Below are 21,691 nucleotides of genomic sequence, written 5' to 3' on the forward strand. Positions count from 1 at the left end.
TTAATATAGCATTGTTTGCTGTACATACACACAAAATGGAAAAGCACATACTGTACTATTTGAAAGGTTGGATTTTTTAATGATTTTAAACATATCACAATACAAAATTGGGAAAATAGGCTTATCTTTGAATAACAAATACATCAGTTGTTGGGAGGGGGTGGTGGAATATTTGTTGGTCCATCGCTGGGTAAAGGAGGCCTCATCATTGGTGGCATAGGGCCAGGTGGAAGAACACCAGGTGCTGGTGGAGGAGGCACGCCTGGGGCAGGAGGAGGTGGAACTCCTGGTGTTGGAGGGGGTGGCACACCAGGTGCAGGTGGTGGGGGAACGCCTGGAGTGGGTGGAGGAGGCACCCCAGGAGGAGGAATACCAGGAGGACGAATGCCTGGAGGAGGAACACCAGGTGGTGGCACTGAAGGATTAGGAGGCAGTGGTGGTACACCAGGTGGTGGTACCCCAGGAGGAGGCAGAGAAGGTGGCGGCACAGGAGGGGGTACTCCAGGAGGAGGAACTGGGGCAGGTGGAAGCTGTGGTGGAGGTACAGGGGGTGCAGGTGTCCCAGGAGGCATTGGGGGCATAGGCAGTCCTCCTGGAGGACGAGGAGGCATATTTTCAGGCATTGGAGGACGAGTCTGCATCCCATTGATGGCTGGTGGAACAGGTCTTTTAACACCAGGCGGAGCTGGAGGCAAAGTGGGTGCTTGAGGAGGCTTTTCGGTCTTAAAGTGAAACTGAAGGAAAAACTGAAGGGGGGGGGGTTGAATATCAGTTAAAAAGGTCACAGACCCATGCTGTAGTATCAAACAGGATTAAAAAAAAAAACCACACATTCTAGCAAGTATACCCTTTCCAAAACCATTTACAAAGTTATCCAGAGAATTTAAAAGTTTTTTGAAAACGTTATGTCCTGTAATATGCTGATTATCAATAAATAATTGTGTGTTTGTTTATGGCATATTTATTTTACTTTACTCCGATTCTCCCTGGAGTTTCTTTTCTATCTTGTTCTTCTCTCTCCTCTTCTTATAACCTTTATCTTTCCTCTCTTTCTATTCCCTTAATTTTTTTTTTTTTGGTATTATATAATAATAGTGTGTTACCATTGTCTTCCTATTTGTTTGGAAATAGCCCCCCCCCCAAAAAAACCCTAAAATAAAAAAATAAAAATGTTAGCGTGGGCTTATACTACTTACTAAATGCCTGCAGCATTGCTGATCTTTGCTTGTGAAACTGATCTCATATTCATGCACTGACTACGGGCTTAAGGTTCCTTACAAAGAACAAAGCAAGTCACTGGCACACAGAGGTAGTGCTAGCAAGGTGAGCCCTTGCTGGTTTATTGCGTGATTGCGTACTTGTTATTGCAGCATGCAATAAACTAGCAAGGGTGTTTTCCTTTCCATGTTGGTTCTGATGTAGCCGTTTCCTCTTTCACTGAGCACCGGGGATTCACTGAATTGTAGCCCCTGGGTATGCGAGTGTAAACTCTTTTTTTACCTTAGGGTTACTTATGAATTCATGCTACTTAATGAAAAATTATATTAAATATGCAAAACTTGAGTGGCGATGTAATCCATCTCAATAAGTGGGACTTTACATACTTTTTTTTTTAAGAAATGTAAAGTAAACCTTAAATTTTCACTTTTTTTAAGCCCATATGTACCGCTTCGTAGAACAGGGTTAAGGCTGCTAGGTTATTTAGTCTTTTTCTTTGCTTCTTTTCCACATCAAAGTGGAAGATGTATTTTTAATACCTGTTTTGTCTCTCTATTCCAATGCGTCCAAAACTTCCCCTCCACCTTGTCTATTTCTCGACTTGGGACCTGTTGGGTAAAAAAAAAATAGTGCTGCAGAAATGATACCAATGGATAGATGAATAAAAGCAATCTTGTCAATTTTCAGTTACTTAAATATATGCAATTCTACAGGAATATGAGAAACAGGCTCAGCTACTGTCTGTGTGGAGTGTAGAGTACTGGGGTGTTTGATAATACAACTGAAATCATATTTTGGATAATATTTCATTGTGCTCTAAGATGAGAGAGGTTTTGTATTTTTTCCAAGTGATTGTTTAAAAAGTTAGACAAAGTTTTGTTCTATGGCTTACCATACCTTAAAAGCAATAGTTTCATAGGGCTCTGCAGCCATCAGCAGGTATTGCCATCGTCTGTCTGGGGGCTCAATCCTTTGCTCATATGCAGACATGAAGCGGTGTCTGGGCATGATACTTTCAGCTATCTCAGGATAGTCAATCTGCAGAAAGAGAGGAAGACAGGGTTGGAGCATAGTATGAAACTCTATTTCAAGCCATAGGTTAGAAAATGTGAACCTCTACTTTATGTTGGTTGGTAATGCTTAAACGTCCACAAATGTTTTCTTATATCAAACACACATACTGCAGTGTGCTAGCACTCGGGACAAAGAGAAGGAGAAAAGAGACTTTAAGAGCTTCTCGAGCATCATAAAGCCTCTTTGCTCGTTCTCTTGTCCCTGGTGCTTGCATACGGTCATGTGTGTTTCAGTAATTTGTGGGTCGAGAAAAACTCGACCCATACTTGACCACCAAGAGACAACCTAGCCTGCCGTGTGTTCCTATTTATATACCTGTGCCCGCCCCAACATCACGAATGGGGGTGGGGTATGGCGGACGTGCTACTTTTTATGAACTCGTGCGAAGTGGGGCACTAGAGGGTCCAAGCATGCAAACCTTGGGGGCCGTCAACCAGAATCCACCCGACACGTGGGTAAACCCTTCTGTGCGCACATCACTAGTGTGTGATACAAGAAAACAGTATCCAATGTGTCTGTGATGCTGAAGAACACCATTGAGTACTGTTTTAAGGAAAAAAATCATTCAAAAAGTGAGAATGTTTGCTATGTTGCACTAACAATATCATAAACCATGTTATTAATGTTTATTGAGCACAAAGGACGTCTATTTAAATGAGTTCTGTTCTTGTATGTACAGTTGTTTAAAATTGAGTAAATTGTATATATCAACAGTGAAAGAATGGAGCCTTGTAAAATGAGATGCACTAAATGTTACACAAAATGGATTCCTCCATACAAATACAAAAAAGGGAATGTAAATGAATTATATTTACAAATCAATACTGTTATTACTTGCTATATTGTCATGACATGTGTTATGTATGTGTATCCATTACTACTTATTACTATCTTCTCATCAGGATTGTTTGTCTGAAATTCCTAAATGCCATGCTTTCCATGATCTTATTGCATCCTAAAACTTCAGATTTCTTTAATATTCCTCTTTTTTTTTTATCCCTCCAGCAGAATATCTCATTTGAAATGAAGCAGACTGGCAGAAAGATAGAAAACCAGGTGAGAATAGTAAAAAAAAATAAAAAAAATAAAAAATAAATTACGTTTTGTTGCAATCAGTTATAAATAACTGTAAAAAATTCAATTCAGAAGGAACTGGTAAGTCAAGTCACTACCTGAAACAACAAAGACTGCTGGCCCATTTCTGGATCTCTCTGCTTTGTCACTGGAAAATAAAGGTATGTAGGTCATTATTATTATCAGTAAATATAAAGAAATTACTCTTTCACATCCAAGATACACGGCAGAAACAGCAGCAATGGCAAGTGGCCAAATAAACATCAGCACAAAAATACAACACACATTACTGCAGATAAAATCTTTGCCTTCAGGACTTATAAATTCTGACACATCCATCTGAAGGCACCTAGGAATATATCTTTGCTGATGGGTAGAGAAGACTCGTTCAAGCAGATGATTAGGACAGATGTTAGTAAAAACTAACCAACATCCAAAATATAATGTCAAGATATTATTGTAACACAGGGAGGTCACTGAATGTAATGCACACTGGCTACTGTCAAGATACTCAAGAAGATTGTTATTATTATATAGGACTCAGGATATAAACCACTGTGCTCATGTAAAAGACATTGCACTAAATCTCACCTTTGTATCCAGGTCGACCAATTTTAACAAACTTTTTCACTTCTACTTTTACTTTTTCAGGGGCAGGTTGTGCTGGTGCTTCTTTTGCTTCTTTGGCGGCTCGACGAGCTCTGATCAGAAAGAAAAGAAAGAATTACAGCCAAAATGACTGACTGTTCACAAAATGATCTTTGATAATATGGTGCCAGAGAAACCTGTACAGTTGAAACAAATTATCTGATGGAAAGCTTCTACACTGGGCTACATATATGGTGTTCTCATAAAATAAGAAGAATGTTATACACTTAGTCCAACTTAAAGTAAAATGCGCCATTTGGCTTTGGGTTCAGATTTTCCACAGCCAAGTCAGGTTAGACTGAAAAAAATGACTGTAATTAATAAATTATATTTACAAATCAGTTATATTATTTTTTTGCCATGTATGAGACGATATCTGAAAAAAGCAGTTCAGCCCTAAGGATAATGAAACGGGTAAGTCCAGAGCAGGTGACAAAACATCAGAAAATACCTTGAAATTGACATTAATGAGATTGGTTGTTTTGAATCATTGCACAAAAATGCTGCCTCTGGTAATTTCCTGCGGTTATATGAAATGATTTATATTTGTTGAAAATTAAATTCAGCAACTTTTCTCTTCTCTTGGAAGGTGTCCTAAGCAACTACACGGCAGGTTATAGCCCTTGGTACAGAGGATAAAGGTTGTAGGACACAAACTCAATTTCTACAAAAAGTGGAAATTGTGTTTCACGTGGAGCAATCCATTTCAATGTATGGAACTTTCTCACACATTAAACATGGGGAAATAATGCCCAAAACGAAAGCCGCTGCTTTAGTGCTATAAAATAATGCTGAACTTTAATTAAGCAATAACAAAGGAAAAAATCAAGCCAACGGTCTGATCATATAAGAGGAGTTCTTGAATAACCTAATAAAAGGCAAATTAGACTATTTAGAATCAAGCAAGTCTACAAATACATTTTATGCAAAGATTGCATGCTACAAAAAAAAAAAAAAAAAAAAAAAGAAACTAGAAATCTCAAATCAAATACAAGCAAAGTCTTTCTTGTTCCCAATGTTGATGTTTTTTAATGGGCTCTGGTAAGAACACAAGCTTATGCAGGGACAAGTATAACTTGAATTTAAAGGGGTTGTTCACCTTTGAGTTAACTTTTAGTATGATGTAGAGATTAATATTCTGAGACAATTTGCAATTGATTTTTATTTTTTATTATTTCTGTTTTGTTTGTTTTATTCGGCTTTTAATTCAGCAGTTCTCCAGTTTGCAATGTCAGCAATCTGGTTACTAGGGTTCAATAAACATTTTTAAAAGGTAAGGAGAATTCACCATCAATGCAGGGACCATTTTTCTGCTACAGCTTGATCTTGTCAGTACCAGAGAGAATGGAGAAAGCCAGAAAATTAAAAACCTGCAGTGACTTTTTTGACTGCAAGTACCATACACTTTTTATCTACTTGAAGTCATGTGGTTAATAACTGTAGCTGCTGTGTCCAAATCCTGAAAACATGCAATGTAGTGGTATTGGCAGCAGTGAAGCTGGGTTTTATTTGGCATTAAACATGGGTTGGATGATTTCCTTAATGGAAAAAAACAATTATCTGTCAATTTTGGGTTCAGCAAGGATATCCCACGATGCCATTCAACAGAAGTACAGTTTGGGAATGAATTTATTCACATTCTTTAGATAAATTCTGGAAATAAATACCTGAACACTTGCCGTTTTAGTGTTTAGTAAAGCATAAAATCAACACTATTTCACTTACAAATTTGTCTGATGCTTTTTTCCTTGAGTATGAGCCAGATAACTGCCCTAAGAAAAAATAAGATTCAACAGTGAATGGCAAAGAAAGTGTCATTACTGAGTGCACTTGAAAGTGGACTATACCATTAATTAATGTAACTCTGGGGTACCCCTAGATATTATCTAAGAGTGTCAGAATACGAGTGAGTTTTATAATGAAAGTATAAAATCATCTGATCAGAAAATTACCTTTGTGCATTGTAAATTTAGTGCCTGAATGCAGCTGCCTGAAATTCTGTTGACCCGGTATAACGCAGTAAAACTGCTATGAATTTATTTGGGAGTTCCCAGACGCTGATTAATGTCAAAGTAAATAGGGGATTTTTTTTATTTTAATGCTATCAATATGTCCTTAAAGGGGTTGTTCACCTTCAAACAACTATTTATTTTCAGATAGATCACCAGAAATAACTTTTTCCAATTACTTTGTATTTTCTATTTGTGGCCGTTTCTCGAATATTGAAGTGTAAAATGTAATTTTTCACTGTCTAAAGCAGCTCTGGGAGCGGGTGGTCGCTGATCCCCCAAAACTGTTCTAAACTGATACATTTAATGAATACATTTCTTATATTTGCCCCTGCTGAGCAGAATCCCTGTATTTCATTACAGGCAGCTGTTAGGACTGATACAATACAGTAGTTGCAAATACTCCAGAGATGCTGCTAAAAAATGTATCAACTAAATGTTGCAAAACTGAAACAGTTTATAGTCTGCATCTGAATTACTGAGCTGCCAGACTGAAACACCTGAGACACGAACATTCAACATTAAACTTAGATTTTGGAAAAACAGTAAAAAATAAATAATGTAAAGTAATTGAAAAAAGTCTTTATTTCTGGGAACAATCTGAAAACAACTGAACTGAAAAAAAGTGTTTAGAAGGTGAACAACCCCTTTAAATAGTGCAAGTGATCTATAAATTTGCAATTTTAATATCCCCAACTTAAAAAAGTAGATATTCCTATATTTACAGTATTACTACTAAGAGTTATTAGTTCAAAGTCCCATCAATGCCTTTTAAACTCATAGACCTTATGATTAAGTGCCCTTTTAGGCATGAAATGAGTAAGGCTATTTGTATGTTATTTCTGATTTTTAATTGTGCTTCCCCTACATGAATAATGCCTCCTGAATACTGTTTAAATGAAATCCCTGTTCATGTGCCATGAATCTGGTACATTCTGTACATTCTGAAGAGAAAGCTAAAAAGAAGCAAGCAGTAATTCCAAAAAGTAAATGTTCTCAGAAATTCCACTGATGACTCTAGTAAAGCGAAACTGCTTGCAAATCACATTTCAACCATCTGTAAAACTGAAGAGGCAACACAGGACTAAAAGAACCAATCCTACGGGTATAGCCTATATAAACCTGCTAATCGGCAAGCACTTTGTTACATTTTAAGATAATTATTTGTGCTAAGAACTGAATTTGGAAACAATGGTAGAACTAAAAATGCTTTGTTTAATTACTAGTTGATGTTTGTAAGGATTTGGGTAACTTTACATTGAATGTATTGACACAGCCCACTTCCATGGGCAGAAGGAATAAGCAGCGCACCACCATAATGTGCTAGACAGCAAGTATTATTAGCTTTAGCAAACAACACAGCAGACATATACTGTGATTCTAATCAAATGACCCAGTTTATACATGGGGCTTGCCATGGCTATCAGAGAATCTAACTTACCTCATTATTATGCAGAGTGAGACAAAGCTTGCATTCATACGAGCCAAGGTGGTTTTTCATAAAGTACGGATCCTAGAAAAAAACAAACCAATATTTTGAATTAAGCAGTTGTTACTAAGGCAAACCAAGGTCATTCTCGAATATTTATAGTACCTTATTAATGTCAATTGTTTCCAAAGCAAGTTGCCTGAGCCGCTCCCTCCTGTCCCTATTACTTTCAGATGCAGAAGCCACGCCTCCGCTGCCGGTCTTTCCTCCGGCTCTGTGCTGGAAATCCATGGTTGGGGAATGTCGAGGATATAAGCAAGATCAAAAACCTGACAAGAAATTACAAATTACCCATTGGAGGAAATGTTTTAGAATAAGGGATATGGCATTTCCATCACTTTTAATTGTAGCAGTGATCAAAATGTCCTCTACTTGAATCAGATAGCTTCCCATTCAGTTGCATGTAAACATACGTTTTAGAACGCAAGTAAGGTGTTAAACGACCTGTGCTACATAATAATGAACTCAATGTTAAGTGATCTGAAAATAGTTTTGCCCACTGCTACTAGTAGCTGCAATCAAAGAACTGCAAGTACCATGACCCCAAAGCAGTAGCGTCCTTACAGGGAGGAAGGTTGCAAACACTTAAACCTTTGTTAAAAAAACACCTGCCTGCTCAACATCTCAATCCAAATCCAAGGGTATGGAGCCCCCACTCTACTGCTTTAATAGAATCTACTGTTCTGAACAGGTTTGAACTAGATGTTGCATGATTGTTGGTGGTATCTGCTACCATTTAGTCACAAGAGAATTAGTAAAATTGGGCACTGATGATTGGGAGCCAGGCCTGTTCCAATTAATCCCGCAAGTACCTATTTGAGTTGAGGTCAGGGAGTTGTTTAGATCAGTTCTTCAAGTAAGTAAGCTATTTTACTCTCAGATAAGCAAACTACAATTTGTACAGACCTTCATTTGTCAATGTGGACAGCATTGTGTTGAAACAGGAAAGCACTTTCTGTCAAGAGTGCCAGATAGTAAAGCATAATTGATACAGACATATACGTGTTTCGGTCCACTGATGACAGTCCCCAGTGGACCGTAACGTGTAGATGTCCGTACCTGTTGATCTATAGTAAAAACTTGCTTCGATTTGATAGCTGCCGTGAGTGCTTTCATTGCCCACTTGTGCACAAATACACACACATGTGTGTGTGTGTGTGTGTGTTTGGTGTCTTTGGAAGAGATCATGCTAAACAAAGAGAAAAGCAGGTATGGTCTTTCTCCCCACAAAGGAGAATACTTTTTTCTCACTTAGATAGAACTGACGCATGGACACTGCCTTGATGGGGCGAGTCAGCTTATGCATACTTTGTACAAACTTTGTAACTAAAAGTGTCTTTTTTTTTTACAGTTCAGTTATATGTTGGAGGGGGTTATATGTTGGAGTGCTGGGGTAAATGTTGTAGTTTGTGTATGTATGTGTATATATATATATATATATATATATATATATATATATATATATATATATATATATATATATATATATATATATATATATATATATATATATATATATATATATATATAATACACAAAAGCCATGAATATCTTGTAAATTATATCCTTTCAAACGGTGAGTTCTGATGTCATGAGTTATAAACGGTGAGTTTATATCGGTCATTTCTGTCACATGACTCACTGAGACTTGTGTATTATAATAAATAAAGTACCCCCACTTTTAAAATATGAGGATATTAGAAGTTACCTCGGAGTTCCACGATCTTTGGCCTCGTGTTTTTATATGGTCATGAGATGCCTCGGTAACTTATTATATCCTTATATTTTACAAGAGGGGGTACTTTATTCAATATATATATATATATATATATATATATATATATATATATATATATATATATATATATATATATATATATATATATATATATGACCAGCTCCATGTTGTAGCTCCCACCCTTCCCAGCTATAGTCAGGTGATCCCACTGGTGTCTAATAAAAGGGCAGGAGGTTTACTTTGAAAGCAGCAAGTTAAGTTGCAGGTAAAACCAAGTACCTTTGTAAAATGTATAATGAAGCAACAGAATTCTTAATGAATCAGATAAAATTGAGCATAGGACTGGCCAGATATGGGATGACTTTGACGTAGTTGGCCAGCTTAAATATATTGCAATATATGGACAAACAATCCCTGTTTTGTTTAAAGGGTAAGGCATTTTTTAGTAGCAGTATGCACAAAATGTCGCTGTCTTAAATATATTGATAATGGGTTGAGTGCAGAGGACTCTTGCATTTGTCTATATGTATTTTGTGGTCACAGCCTCATTGCACCCCCGCCTATTGGTTTTAAAAAATAGTGGTGAGCACAACTTTCCCTTGTTTGTTATAGTTTATACAGGAGCAGTGACCAGCTCCATGTTGTAGCTCCCACCCTTCCCAGCTATAGTCAGGTGATCCCACTGGTGTCTAATAAAAGGGCAGCCAAGTATGGAGGTTTACTTTGAAAGCAGCTAGTAAGTTGCAGGTAAAACCAAGTCCCTTTGTAAAATGTATAATGAAGCAATAGAATTCTTAATGAATCAGATGAAAATTGAGCATAGGACTGGCCAGATATGGGATGACTTTGACGTAGTTGGCCAGCTTAAATATATTGCAATATATGGACAAACAATCCCTGTTTTGTTTAAAGGGTAAGGCATTTTTCAGTAGCAGTATGCACAAAATGTCTCTGTCTTAAATATATTGATAATGGGTTGAGTGCAGAGGAATCTTGTATTTGTCTATATATATATATATATATATATATATATAGATATATATATATATATATATATATATATATATATATATATAGATATATATATATATATATATAGATAGATATATATATAGTAACAAAGGAGCACTCCCAATACAAATGTATCAGCTGGCCTGGGTGCAGATGAATAAAAATGTAAAGCAACACATCACCACACTCAACAGGCACTGTCCAAATTGACCTAACATTTCAATCACAAACTGTGATCGTGCCTGAGGCATAATCAGCATCAGAGTGCAAGTACTAAATTCAATTATATATTTTCCATTTCTCCACACACACATACTATTTAATACATGAATTCATTTAAAACACCCAAAGGCGTATGCTTGCCCCGTTTATGGAAAAGAACCACACATTATGTTTAGAGTGCACTGCTCCATCGTGTAAGTAAAATGCGGAGCTTGCCGTATATTAGCTTTCACTGGATACGCATTTAAATGCATGGGCTTTTTCTATTTGCCGTAAAGGGTAACAATCAGTACGTGTATTTTTACGGAAAGTGCATTAAATATGTGACCCAGGCAGAAAAGAAAACTAAGCTGCACAAAGCACCCCAACGTGCACAGTGTGCCTTCGAATAGGAACGCAAACAGACCACCCCATAGCCTATAGTTCCCTACCTCTTGCACCTCCAAATCGACGTTCCCCCACTCCGGATTCCAAACCGGAAGTACAACTTAAAGAACCGTATGAGAAGCAAGAGTGGCCGGAAGTGCGCTGAGTATACAGGTAGTGACGACTTACCTTGTATAACTTTATTTAGATAAACAGACTTGTTCATTCCGGGCACTAGCCAGTTATAGTTTTTCTTCTATATCTTCCAGTGAGGTTTTGTGTGTAATTCTAAATTTGACGTTGCGAAGTATATATGCTGAAGGGCATAAACTCTTTACTATTGAGCTTGACTCCGCTTACGTCTTTTGGAAAGTCGCCGGCTGTTCTGCAGCCTTCACTCCTGCCTGCGGCGAACCTCGGGCAATGCAGTGGGCTGAGGATGCGCTACAATGAGAAGGAGCTCCTGTGCCTGTCTAGGCAGAGAGCAGAGAAGGCAGCTGAGTTGACTATGAAAGGGCCCGAAGAAAGGGAGCGGTGAGTGGTTTTACCTTTACTGCCCCTGCTTTTAATGAACTTTACATTGTAAACTTCACCAAGGCAGGGACTGAATTTATATTTTAACATATAGCTAGCTACAGTAAGTTTCATATAGAGAGAGATATAGAGAGATATATATAGAGAGAGATATAGAGAGAGATATAGAGAGAGATATAGAGAGAGATATAGAGAGAGATATAGAGAGATACATAGAGAGAGAGATACATAGAGAGAGAGATACATAGAGAGAGAGATACATAGAGAGAGAGATACATAGAGAGAGATAGAGAGAGATATATATATCATACAAATAAGGTCCGCACTCTCAGGACTTAGGAAAAACGTAAAAAATGTTTATTCACAAAGGAGACTGACGTTTCGACCTCTTCAGAGGCCTTTCTCAAAGTACTGATAGATGTTTATACACGTGTGTGGGAGTAATTACTATATGAGAGGAGTAAAAGTTTTTCACCTAAAGGGTGGGGCAATCTGCAGGTTCCTGGCCTGAACTGAGGGTTATACTAGTTTCACTGCAGTAAGGGCTATTATGAATGTAGGTTGAGGGGGTTTACTATCACATAGACCTATAATCATATCTCTTTTTTAGATACTAATTGTAACTTAAAACTTTTAAATGAACAGCTGCAGCTAAAAAAGCAGTAAATAGCCATAGAGGGCAGCAGTATATTACTTAGTATTTGTTTTTAACTTTAGTAACAATGTTGATTGTAGGAGAGGTGGTGTTTTAAATGTTAGTATATTACTATAATGGCTAAAAGTGATATTCCGAATGAGTGTATAGTTTTTTAGGATGTGTATGCTAATTTTGTGACGTATACTGATGATTATGCTGACACGTCTATTCCAACTTTGACCTTCCCCCCCGCCTTTCTGTGTATTTAAAGCAGTTCTGTAACATCTATCATTACTTTGAGAAAGGCCTCTTAAGAGGTTGTAACGTCAGTCTCCTTTGTGAATACATTTTTTTTTAAGTTTTTCCTAAGTCCTGAGAGTGTGGACCTTATTTGTATGATATTGAATCTAATTTTGGAAGCTGCACCCAGGCATGTTTGAAACTTGTGACGTGAGTGCCGACTCCTCCTTGGACTGTATGTATGTGTCTGTGTGTGTGTGTGTATATATATGTATATATATGTATATATATATATATATATATATATATATATATATATATATATATATATATATATATATAATTAGTATTACCTTATAAACGGTGCATAGTGATGTCATCAGTTATAATTGGTGCTTAGTGATGTCATTTCTGTCACATGACTGCTTTCATATGGTCATGGAACTTCTTGGTAACTTATAATATCCTTATATTTTACAATAGGGGCTACTTTATTCACTATATATAGTGCCCTTACAAAATGATAGATTCAATTAACATGGTACGACAAAGAAATCCTTAGAGAACACCCACTTATCCCAATACCTCTACACATGGCTACACGAACAAGAAAGGCTGGATATCGCACCCCCCCCAGGAGTCTTCAAATAAATAGACTATTGGCTATAAACCCATTAAATCCTACATAGGGTCATATACTAAATTTTGAGCTGTTAATTTATAATGTTACTGTATATTGTTTGAAAACTATTGTTGAAGAATCTGTACTGATTATTCTTACTATATACGAAACTGTATAATGAAAACAAGCTTTATTAAGTGATATAAATAAATATATAAAAACATGTTTAAAAAAAAAAAAAAATTTTTTTTTTGTAAACAAAGTCTCCCTTCCCTCATCTGAAATGTTCATTAGGCTCAGACAAAGAGCCACTCTTTACACAGAGGGTTTCACAGTGATTTATTTTTTCTTACCTTTTGCCTATTGTTTAAATGATGTTCAGCACATGCCCTATTCATTTATCTTATGTCGAAAAAGGAGGCATACTGTCCATTTAACATTTATTTTTTGTTGTACAGAAGCAGCACAAATAAGATTGCGCTGCCATTCAAAAAAAAAAAATGCTATTTTTGTACTTGTCACATAAAATGTTAAGAACAGTGAGGAGAAGTAACTATAGCATAATGTAATTTGACAGAAAGGTAAAATCAATCAAGCAAAGACTAGTCTGGTTCCAATTGAATTCTAAGGTTTGTTTTCTAGAAAATCTTTTTGCTGTCCTTTTTTATAATTAAGAACGTTTTAACAATGAACTATATTTCTCTCTACAGTGCTGAAGAAGCGCCTGGTTAAATTGGTTGTGAATTTCCTCTTTTATTTCCGCACAGATGAGGAGGAGGTAGGAAACAATAACTAAAATGTTCTAGCATATTGGACAATGTCTACAACTAAAACTGTAACCTACCAGATTGATATCTGATCAAAGCAGAATGCATTTGACATAAGATACAGGTGCCTCTCCCAACAATCCTACACATGGTCCCCTATTGAGGCCTGTTTGTTGACCTCGGAGACAAATGATCATATCTGCTTAATTTTGCCTAGTTGGTCATATATATTTCATAATATTACTGTTCATGTTGCCTGACATATCTGACCTCAAATCTTAATACATCTCCATTATAATTAATTCCATTGCCTTGCTTACCTATTATGCAGAATCCAGCCCAGTAATATCCATGTTATGCAATTATTATGCCCTTTACCAGGACACAGACTTTTTTTTACCTAATGAGATTTCCTTGTGCTTTATGGAATTACACTGTTTATCTTCTTACTGCTAGACCTTATGTCACTTAATAGTGCTTACTGGTTTGCAATACAGTATTTCTTACCTGTAACATCTGCTGCTACTCCATTTGTTTTTAGCCCATTGGAGCTTTGCTGCTCGAACACTGCCGAGTATCAAAAGAGGAGGAAAAAGGATTTTCCATACGTGAGTATAAGAAGTGGAACAGGCTTCTCTAATCTAATTTTTTCATATTAGGATTGATTTACTAGCCAGGACACATTACCATCTTAGAGATGCAGATGTGGCTTTCCACAAGGTTGTGCCGTTTTCTCCAACACTTGATATTATTTGCACAGGACAAAACAAAAAGCATAATATTTCCACTAGTGATGTCTGGTTCAGCAAAAATTTGATCTGCACTGGCCCTTTAGCACCTGATCCTAGTTCGGTGCATTTAGCTGTTTATAGACCCTCTCCTGTCGTGCCCTGAATTCACAAAAGGGGCAGGGGGTGCAGGAGTATAAAAAAAGCCATGCATGGAGGCAGGTCCGGACTGAGAATTAAAATAGGCCCTGGCATTTCAGGTACACAGAGGCCCAAACAGCCCCCACCAGCCCACTAAATACTGACTTTCTATGGGACCTTATAGCAGCCCCTCTGGCATTTGCCAGAACCCACATATTGCCTGTCCGGGCCTGCATGGAGGCGAAAGCAGGGCACTGTAAGATCGCAGGTGGGGTGGATCTGATTCTGCCCGGCCCACACATTGCTAATTTACACTTAAAGCTATTTCGTTTTTGCCAGTACTGTACTGAAGGGAGCGTTTATCAGAAATTAAATTTGAACAACTTTTTCCTATAAAAAAATATATATATATTTTATATATATTTTATATCCTCAAATTCTACCCCATGGTTTCCAAGGGGTAGGGTCCTGCAGTGAGTGGGAGCAGGATTCTGCTCAGTGCACCAAATTCACCTTAGGACAATTGCACATGGGATGTTTTGTTGCCTGTGTTAATTTTCCTTCAGTGTGGACAACAACATATAAAAACTAGAGAGGTACATTTCCTGAAGAAAATGTGAGTGGTGCTTGCCGTGGCAAAACTCAGGCCCAAATCTGATTGGCTGTTGTTGCCCCGCCCCTTTTTTTCCCTAATTGTGAACCACAGTCACTCAGTGACTAACATACCAAAGTTTGGGAATGCTGTCATTTAATGTGTAAAAATGGCAGCATTTCTATTTTTTTCTATTGAAAATCAATGAATGAAATTTGATTGGTTGTTGGTGGCTCCGCCCACTTTTTCTAAACTTGAAGTGGAAACCCCCAGCGACCACATTTGTGATATTCAAGGTCCCTGACATCAATACTGAGAGAATGGCAGCCTTCTTAATTTTTCCCATTAAAACCAATCAAAGAAATCTGATTGGTTGGTTTTGGCTCCACCCACTTTTCTTAATTTTAATCCCAGTCCCCCAGTGACCAACTGTGCCAACTTTGAGGAGGCTGCCATTAACCATCTAAGAGCGGCAGCAGTTTAAAATTTTCCTATTTAATTGAATGGCTGAAATTTGATTGGCTTTTGTAGACTCTGCCCACTTTTTGTAAATTTTGGCTGCAGTCACCCAGTGACCCACGGTGCCAAGTTTGGGAGCTCTGGCTTTATTACTGTGAGAATTACAGCTGTTTACATTTTCTCATTGAAGTCAATAGGGAAAATCTGATTGGTTGTTTGCGGCTCCGCTCACTTTTTTGGGTCCCCAAAATAGGACAGAAAAGTCACAACACCCCATTCCCGAATAAGCTGAACGGTTTGACACCTCATTCATGGGTCTGCGACAAACTAATTATTCGATAAATTCCCCATTATAAGTCAATGGGGCAAATTTGGGGACCTCTCCTGCCCCGGGGGTAAAACTTATACCCTCGTGTGGGGTATCATCTGACACAGGTCGCAAACCTCTTCAAATGTGGTAAATTTAACGTTTCTACAAGATTCCCTCTCTGCGCTAGAATCCGTCAAAAGTTGGCCTCAATGTTAATCTATGGGACTTTTCGGGGTGGTTAATTGCCCCCGCAAGGGGGAATTAACCACCCACCCCTTAGAAAAGTCATACCACCCCATTCCCGATTAAGCCGCACGATTTGACACCTCATTCATGGGTCTAGGACAAACGGTGCGGGACTAGTTATGCGCCAAACTTTCATACGGAAGAAGAATAAAAATAAGTTTGCAAGATAACAGTAGTGATGCTTTGCTTCGCAAGCACCACTAACTTTGCTTCGCAAGCACCACTAAATACTCAATCACCACCACTAAAACATGTGAAACTGAACTGTGCAAAGCTGCCTTGTTTTACATTATAACACAACTCAAATCCTTTAGTAGTGCTGATTCAGACTGACTTTCATACAAAAGTATTTGTGAACCTTTTGTTTCCCATACTGGAGGAGATTTAGCTTGAGCAACTAAATCTGCCATCATCCTGAATTACTGGCCCAGAGAGCAACCGTGAATCTGGATCTATGCTAAAGTCTCGGCATTACAAGGCAACCGGTCTTAAGAAAGGAGCCATCTTTTATGAAATATGTGCAGCTTTATTTGTGCCTCTAATTGAAATGAATATTATTAATATGATATGAATGTTTAATAGTATATTTTGCTTTTTGTTAAACTAAGTGATTTGTTTTTGACAGAACATCACTGTAATGAACATAATTATATTGTGTTATTTGCTCGTTACAGACTTTATAGATGAACCAGAGAAAAGTTACATGTTTGAGTGCAGTAGCCAGGAGCAGTGTGTCGATTGGGTAGAAGCTTTAACTAATGCCAGGTGGGTATCGTCTGAAATAAACATGGCGGACACGTTTCTGCTTGTATTTGGCTTATTTCAGCAAATTTTTCTACACAAGGCAAATTATGAATTTTACATATTCATATATCACACATGATATATTTTCTTATTATCCTTTATTTATATGGCACTGACATATTCCACAGCACTTTAGAGGTATTTTACATCATTCACATAAGTTCATGCCTCAACAGAGCTTACAATCTTGGGCCCCAATGAAAATACCTTTTATCTGAAAAAAAAATAAAAAAAACCCCAAAACAAATATATTACAAATGTATAGAACTAATTTAGACTCTGTACAGACTAGCCAATCATTAATTGGTAAAATTGGTTAGTCTTACTCCTCGAAGAATTCATGGCCCTGTCCTTTAAAAGAGTAGTTTAAGTTTTAGGTAGTAGTACTTTTTAGTATGTACAGTAATAGAATGACCTATTCTTAGCAACTTTTCAGCTAATATTTTTTAAAATTTGATTTGAATCATTTCTATTTTATTGTGCTACCCAAATGGGAGCATTTAACCAAAAGACCATGCATTGCTCTGTGAGCCTACAGTTTAATTAATTAATTAATTAATTATTATTGTTACTTGTTATTCCTTTTATTTCTATTCAGGCCCTTTCCTATTCATATTGCAGTTCAATTCAAACCATGCCCTAGTTGCTACTGTAAATTCAACCCTAGCAACGAGATAGCTGCTGCACTACAAAACTGCATAGCTGCTGGACAAAAAGCTAAATAATTTTAAATCCATAAAAAAGAAAGATTGTTTTGAAATTACAAATTGTCTTGTGTCATAATCATGCAGTTTACGTAAATCAATGCACTTAAACTGGATCATGCACATTAAGCGAGTGTCCTGAGCTCTGGGACACATTCAGTATGCACACGTGTGCCTCAGCATGGTTTCCTACTATTCAAGCTATGTGATGAGAAAAATAAATACACCTTTCATTTGCAATTGCATTTAATGTATATTGGAATGGTGCTTAGAATCACATTTTTTAAAATGTTGTGTCATTTCTCTTTAGGCCAGTCAATGTGTTCTTTGGCAAATTGTAATCTCTTCAGCATGTCTTTTTCTCAACAATGGGACTTTGCAGGGGCTTTTGCTGATAGCTTGGTTTAACATAGGTGTCTTCTAATTGTTACTTTAGACCTTCTTTGATCTCCCTGGATCATTGGCTGAGTCTTGCTATTCTTCTATACAGTACATTCTAATGGTAGTTTTCCATTTTCTTCCACATCTTTCAGGTTTCGTTTGCCATTTTAAAGCATTTTAGATTATTTTAGCTGAGCAGCCTAACATTTTCTGCTCTTCTTTATATGCTTTCCCTCTCCAATCAACTTTTTAATCAAAGTACGCTGTTCTTCTGAACAATGTCTGGAACAGCCCATTTTACTCAGAAATGCACTATAACCACATGCACAACATTTGCTGCCTTCTTTCCTTAAATAAGGACCATAATTGACACCTGTTTTTTTCACAGAATGAATGACCTCACTAATTAAACTCCACTCGACTGCAATTATTTCGAGCAAGCTATTATTATTTGGAACAAGCCTCCCTGCCATAAAAAAAGTTAAGGGTATTTTGTGTTAAATTGCTGAATCTTTAATCAGGTGGTTTTTTTTGTTCGTTTTAGCTATGAGTTTATGAGGAGAAGTCTAATGTTTTATCGCAATGAGATCCTGAAGATGACAGGACAGGTAAAAAAGGGGCAAATACTACCCCCCAAACTTGTCTATTTGCCATTTGTTTCTAGAGATGGCTACTTTATCAATTAACCTATAACTTATTCTTTCCTCAGGACCCACTTGAGCAGTATGGGATTTCTGGAGAGTCACGTTTCCAGTTAGAGAATGCAAGTATGTGAACATACTTGTCCACAGCAGATACCTGAAGTCCAGTGCATTTCTCCTAAACTTCCTCCTTCCAAAGCAACTGTAAAATAGACTTCATGCTTGTCTCTAGGACTATTTACCAGAAGATCTTGCAATCCTCTCATTGGTCATATAGATTTGCAGCTAGGCCAATGGTTTGAACATGTAGAGCACTCCATAGTTGGGAAGAATCTTTAGTGAATACTTGAAATTGCATATTGCAAATACAGAATCATACTGTAAAGGCACTGCATCCAATGAAATGTGACAGGACCTCAATCAGAAATGCTATTTAGGAGATGTCACAAATGGAATGAACGGCATCCATGTTACCAAAGAAATCGAGTTTTGTTTCTGCTGGCTGATCATATTGTGTATCTTACTTCTACAGAGTGGTGCTGTGGACACAACCAGTGCATTGTTGAGATCAGACCTATTTTAAGATTACTAAATCTGTTACATAGAAGGAATTGTATAGAGGCTCTGTAAAGTCATTGGGGTTAATTTCACCAGTCGTGGCGAAGCTGTGCTTTTTTGGACAGAGGGTCAACAGCACTGGGGGGCAGAGAGAAGTTTAGGTTTAAAATTGTGTTTGCAACCGATATATGCTTTGTACTTGATTGTATATACTGCCCATATAAATGCAAAAGGACATGGTAGGCATAAAATACAGGCAATCACACATAGATGCCTTTTAGTGTGACCTTAATGACATAGTGTGCCTTTAAAGGAGAAGGAAAGGTTAAAACTAAGTAAGCCTTATCAGAAAGGTCCATCTAAATATACCAGTAAACCCTCAAAGTAGTGCTGCTCTGAGTCCCCTGTGATAAGAAACACTGCATTTCTTTCCTTCTATAGTGTACACATGGGCTTCTGTATCAGACTTCCTGCCTTCAGCTTAAACCTCATTGCCCTGGGCAAGAGCATGCTCAGTTTGCTCCTCTTCCCCCTTCTCTACTGTAATCTGAGCCCAGAGCAGGGAGAGACTCAGGCAGGAAGTGATGTCACACCACATTAATACTGCAGCTCCTATACTAAACAGATTTTCTAGAGCTTTTTACTCAGGTATGGTAAAACATTCTACAGAATAAATATAGCACTCTAATTTGCACTATTGCAGCTAATCTATATGCAATAAAATGCCTCCGTAGCTTTCCTTCTCCTTTAATTATTTTACTGAACTCGAATTATTGAATAATCATTCTATGCAGCTGTAAAATGTATATTTTATTTTGATTTCAAAGAGAATTTGTATGTCTTAAACTTCTTACAAGTAAGCAGTGCTTTTATTTCATCAAGACGAATCCATTGGCTCATGGTGTTGTTAGTTCATTTGTGCATAATATGTTATTTTCAGACAGAGGCATGGCATTCATGTTGTGCTGGAAATAATATAATCCCTATCATTAAATAGTTGCCCAAGTAAGCATAATCCGTGTACAGCTATAACACCTCTATTGTTCACACCAGAGACCCAGACTGAAAGTGCCCACCTTGTTCACCTGTTTACACTCATACAAACTGCTGGAGGGTCACCAGCATCGTGTCACTGTATGTAGCACAGTATAAACTGTCCATCTTAGAGTCCTGATCGGTTTCTCTGTCTCCTTCTCTTTTTCGGCCTTTCTTATGCTCCTTGTGTGTGTGCCATACACTGCCTGTCCTATGTTCCCTGTGTGTGCCATGCTCTGCCTGCGCTATGCTTCCTGGGTGATCAATACTCTGCCTGACCTACTCTCTACAATGTGGGATGTGAGACTGGTAGGGTTTGCTCTGGGCGTTTAACATTTGGAAATTGTTGTTGGGGGGGGGGGGGGCGGCGGCGGCTCCTAAGGTGTTTAATTATGTTCTGTGTTATCTACAGGGGAGGGTATGTTTATGGTATATGTAAGGGTATGACTTAAATTTTTCACATATGTGTGATGAGTGATATCCCTGCAGTGAGCACCAACCATTTGGTGTTTTTTTGGTGTGTTACCACCATTAATGTGGTGACATGGTATCAAAAGTTCTTGTGATAACATGGGTGTGGTTTAAAAGAGGAATGGTCAAAACTGGCTTCCATTATTGTCCCTCCACATGTAGGCCAAAAAAATGCCAGCCCTCTGTACCACAGAAGTTGGACAGCAGTGGTTTAGAGGAAGAACAGAGGCGCCACTATTTGCAGCAAGTGAGCTGACAGAGAACTTACTGTATGTGTACTCAGTTACTTCATATTCAGGGAGTCCTTGAATTACATACACCAGACTTACATACAACTCACACTGACCGACGGGGGCTGTTACAGTTAGGGATGCACCGAATCCAGGAAATGGCGTGACTTTTTGTCACAAAACAAGGAAGTAAAAAAAATTTCCCCTTTGGATTTGGTATTCGGCTGAATTTTTCACTAAGGATTCGGGGGGTTCGGCCGAATCCAAAAAAGTGGATTCGGTGCATCCCTAGTTACAGTAACATACTATGGTTTGCTTGACTTTTATTAGCATTTAGCTTTAATAAACCACCTGTCCCAATCCCCTCTGGTGTGTGTTGTCTACTGCAAAGCACAGAAATATAAAAATAAATTTGCACAGAAAGGTAAAAATAAATGCTATGGCAGACAAACATCTGTCTTGTTGCATTTAATAAGTAAATGTACATGTTTCAACTTACAAATTCATCTTAAAGGAAAACTATACCCCCAAAATGAACACTTAAGCAACAGATAGTTCATATCATATTAAGTGACATATTAAAGAATCTTACCAAACTGGAATATATATTTAAGTAAATATTGCCCTTTTACATCTCTTGCCTTGAGCCACCATTTTAGTGATGGTCTGTGTGCTGCCTCAGAGATCACCTGACCAGAAATACTACAACTCTAACTGTAACAGGAAGAAGTGTTGAAGCAAA

The 21,691-nt window shown here is 37.6% G+C and overlaps 1 protein-coding gene and 1 pseudogene across 1 annotated transcript; one reads left to right on the plus strand and one right to left on the minus strand.

The window, feature by feature from the left end:
• Positions 1 to 63: 63 nt before the first annotated feature.
• On the minus strand, positions 64 to 10,965 carry sf3a2.S (splicing factor 3a subunit 2 S homeolog; the record flags this gene model as incomplete). Its single annotated transcript, NM_001086671.1, is given in 9 exon segments — positions 64 to 746; positions 1,758 to 1,826; positions 2,116 to 2,256; positions 3,465 to 3,514; positions 3,958 to 4,067; positions 5,740 to 5,786; positions 7,465 to 7,536; positions 7,618 to 7,781; positions 10,915 to 10,965. Coding segments are annotated over 8 exon segments (1,218 nt in total). The 3' UTR covers positions 64 to 143.
• A 197-nt stretch (positions 10,966 to 11,162) lies between these two features.
• On the plus strand, positions 11,163 to 19,266 carry LOC108706871 (annotated as a pseudogene).
• Positions 19,267 to 21,691: the final 2,425 nt, after the last annotated feature.

The sequence above is a fragment of the Xenopus laevis genome, chromosome 1S, assembly GCF_017654675.1.
Source record: "Xenopus laevis strain J_2021 chromosome 1S, Xenopus_laevis_v10.1, whole genome shotgun sequence".
NCBI classification, from domain to species: domain Eukaryota; kingdom Metazoa; phylum Chordata; class Amphibia; order Anura; family Pipidae; genus Xenopus; species Xenopus laevis.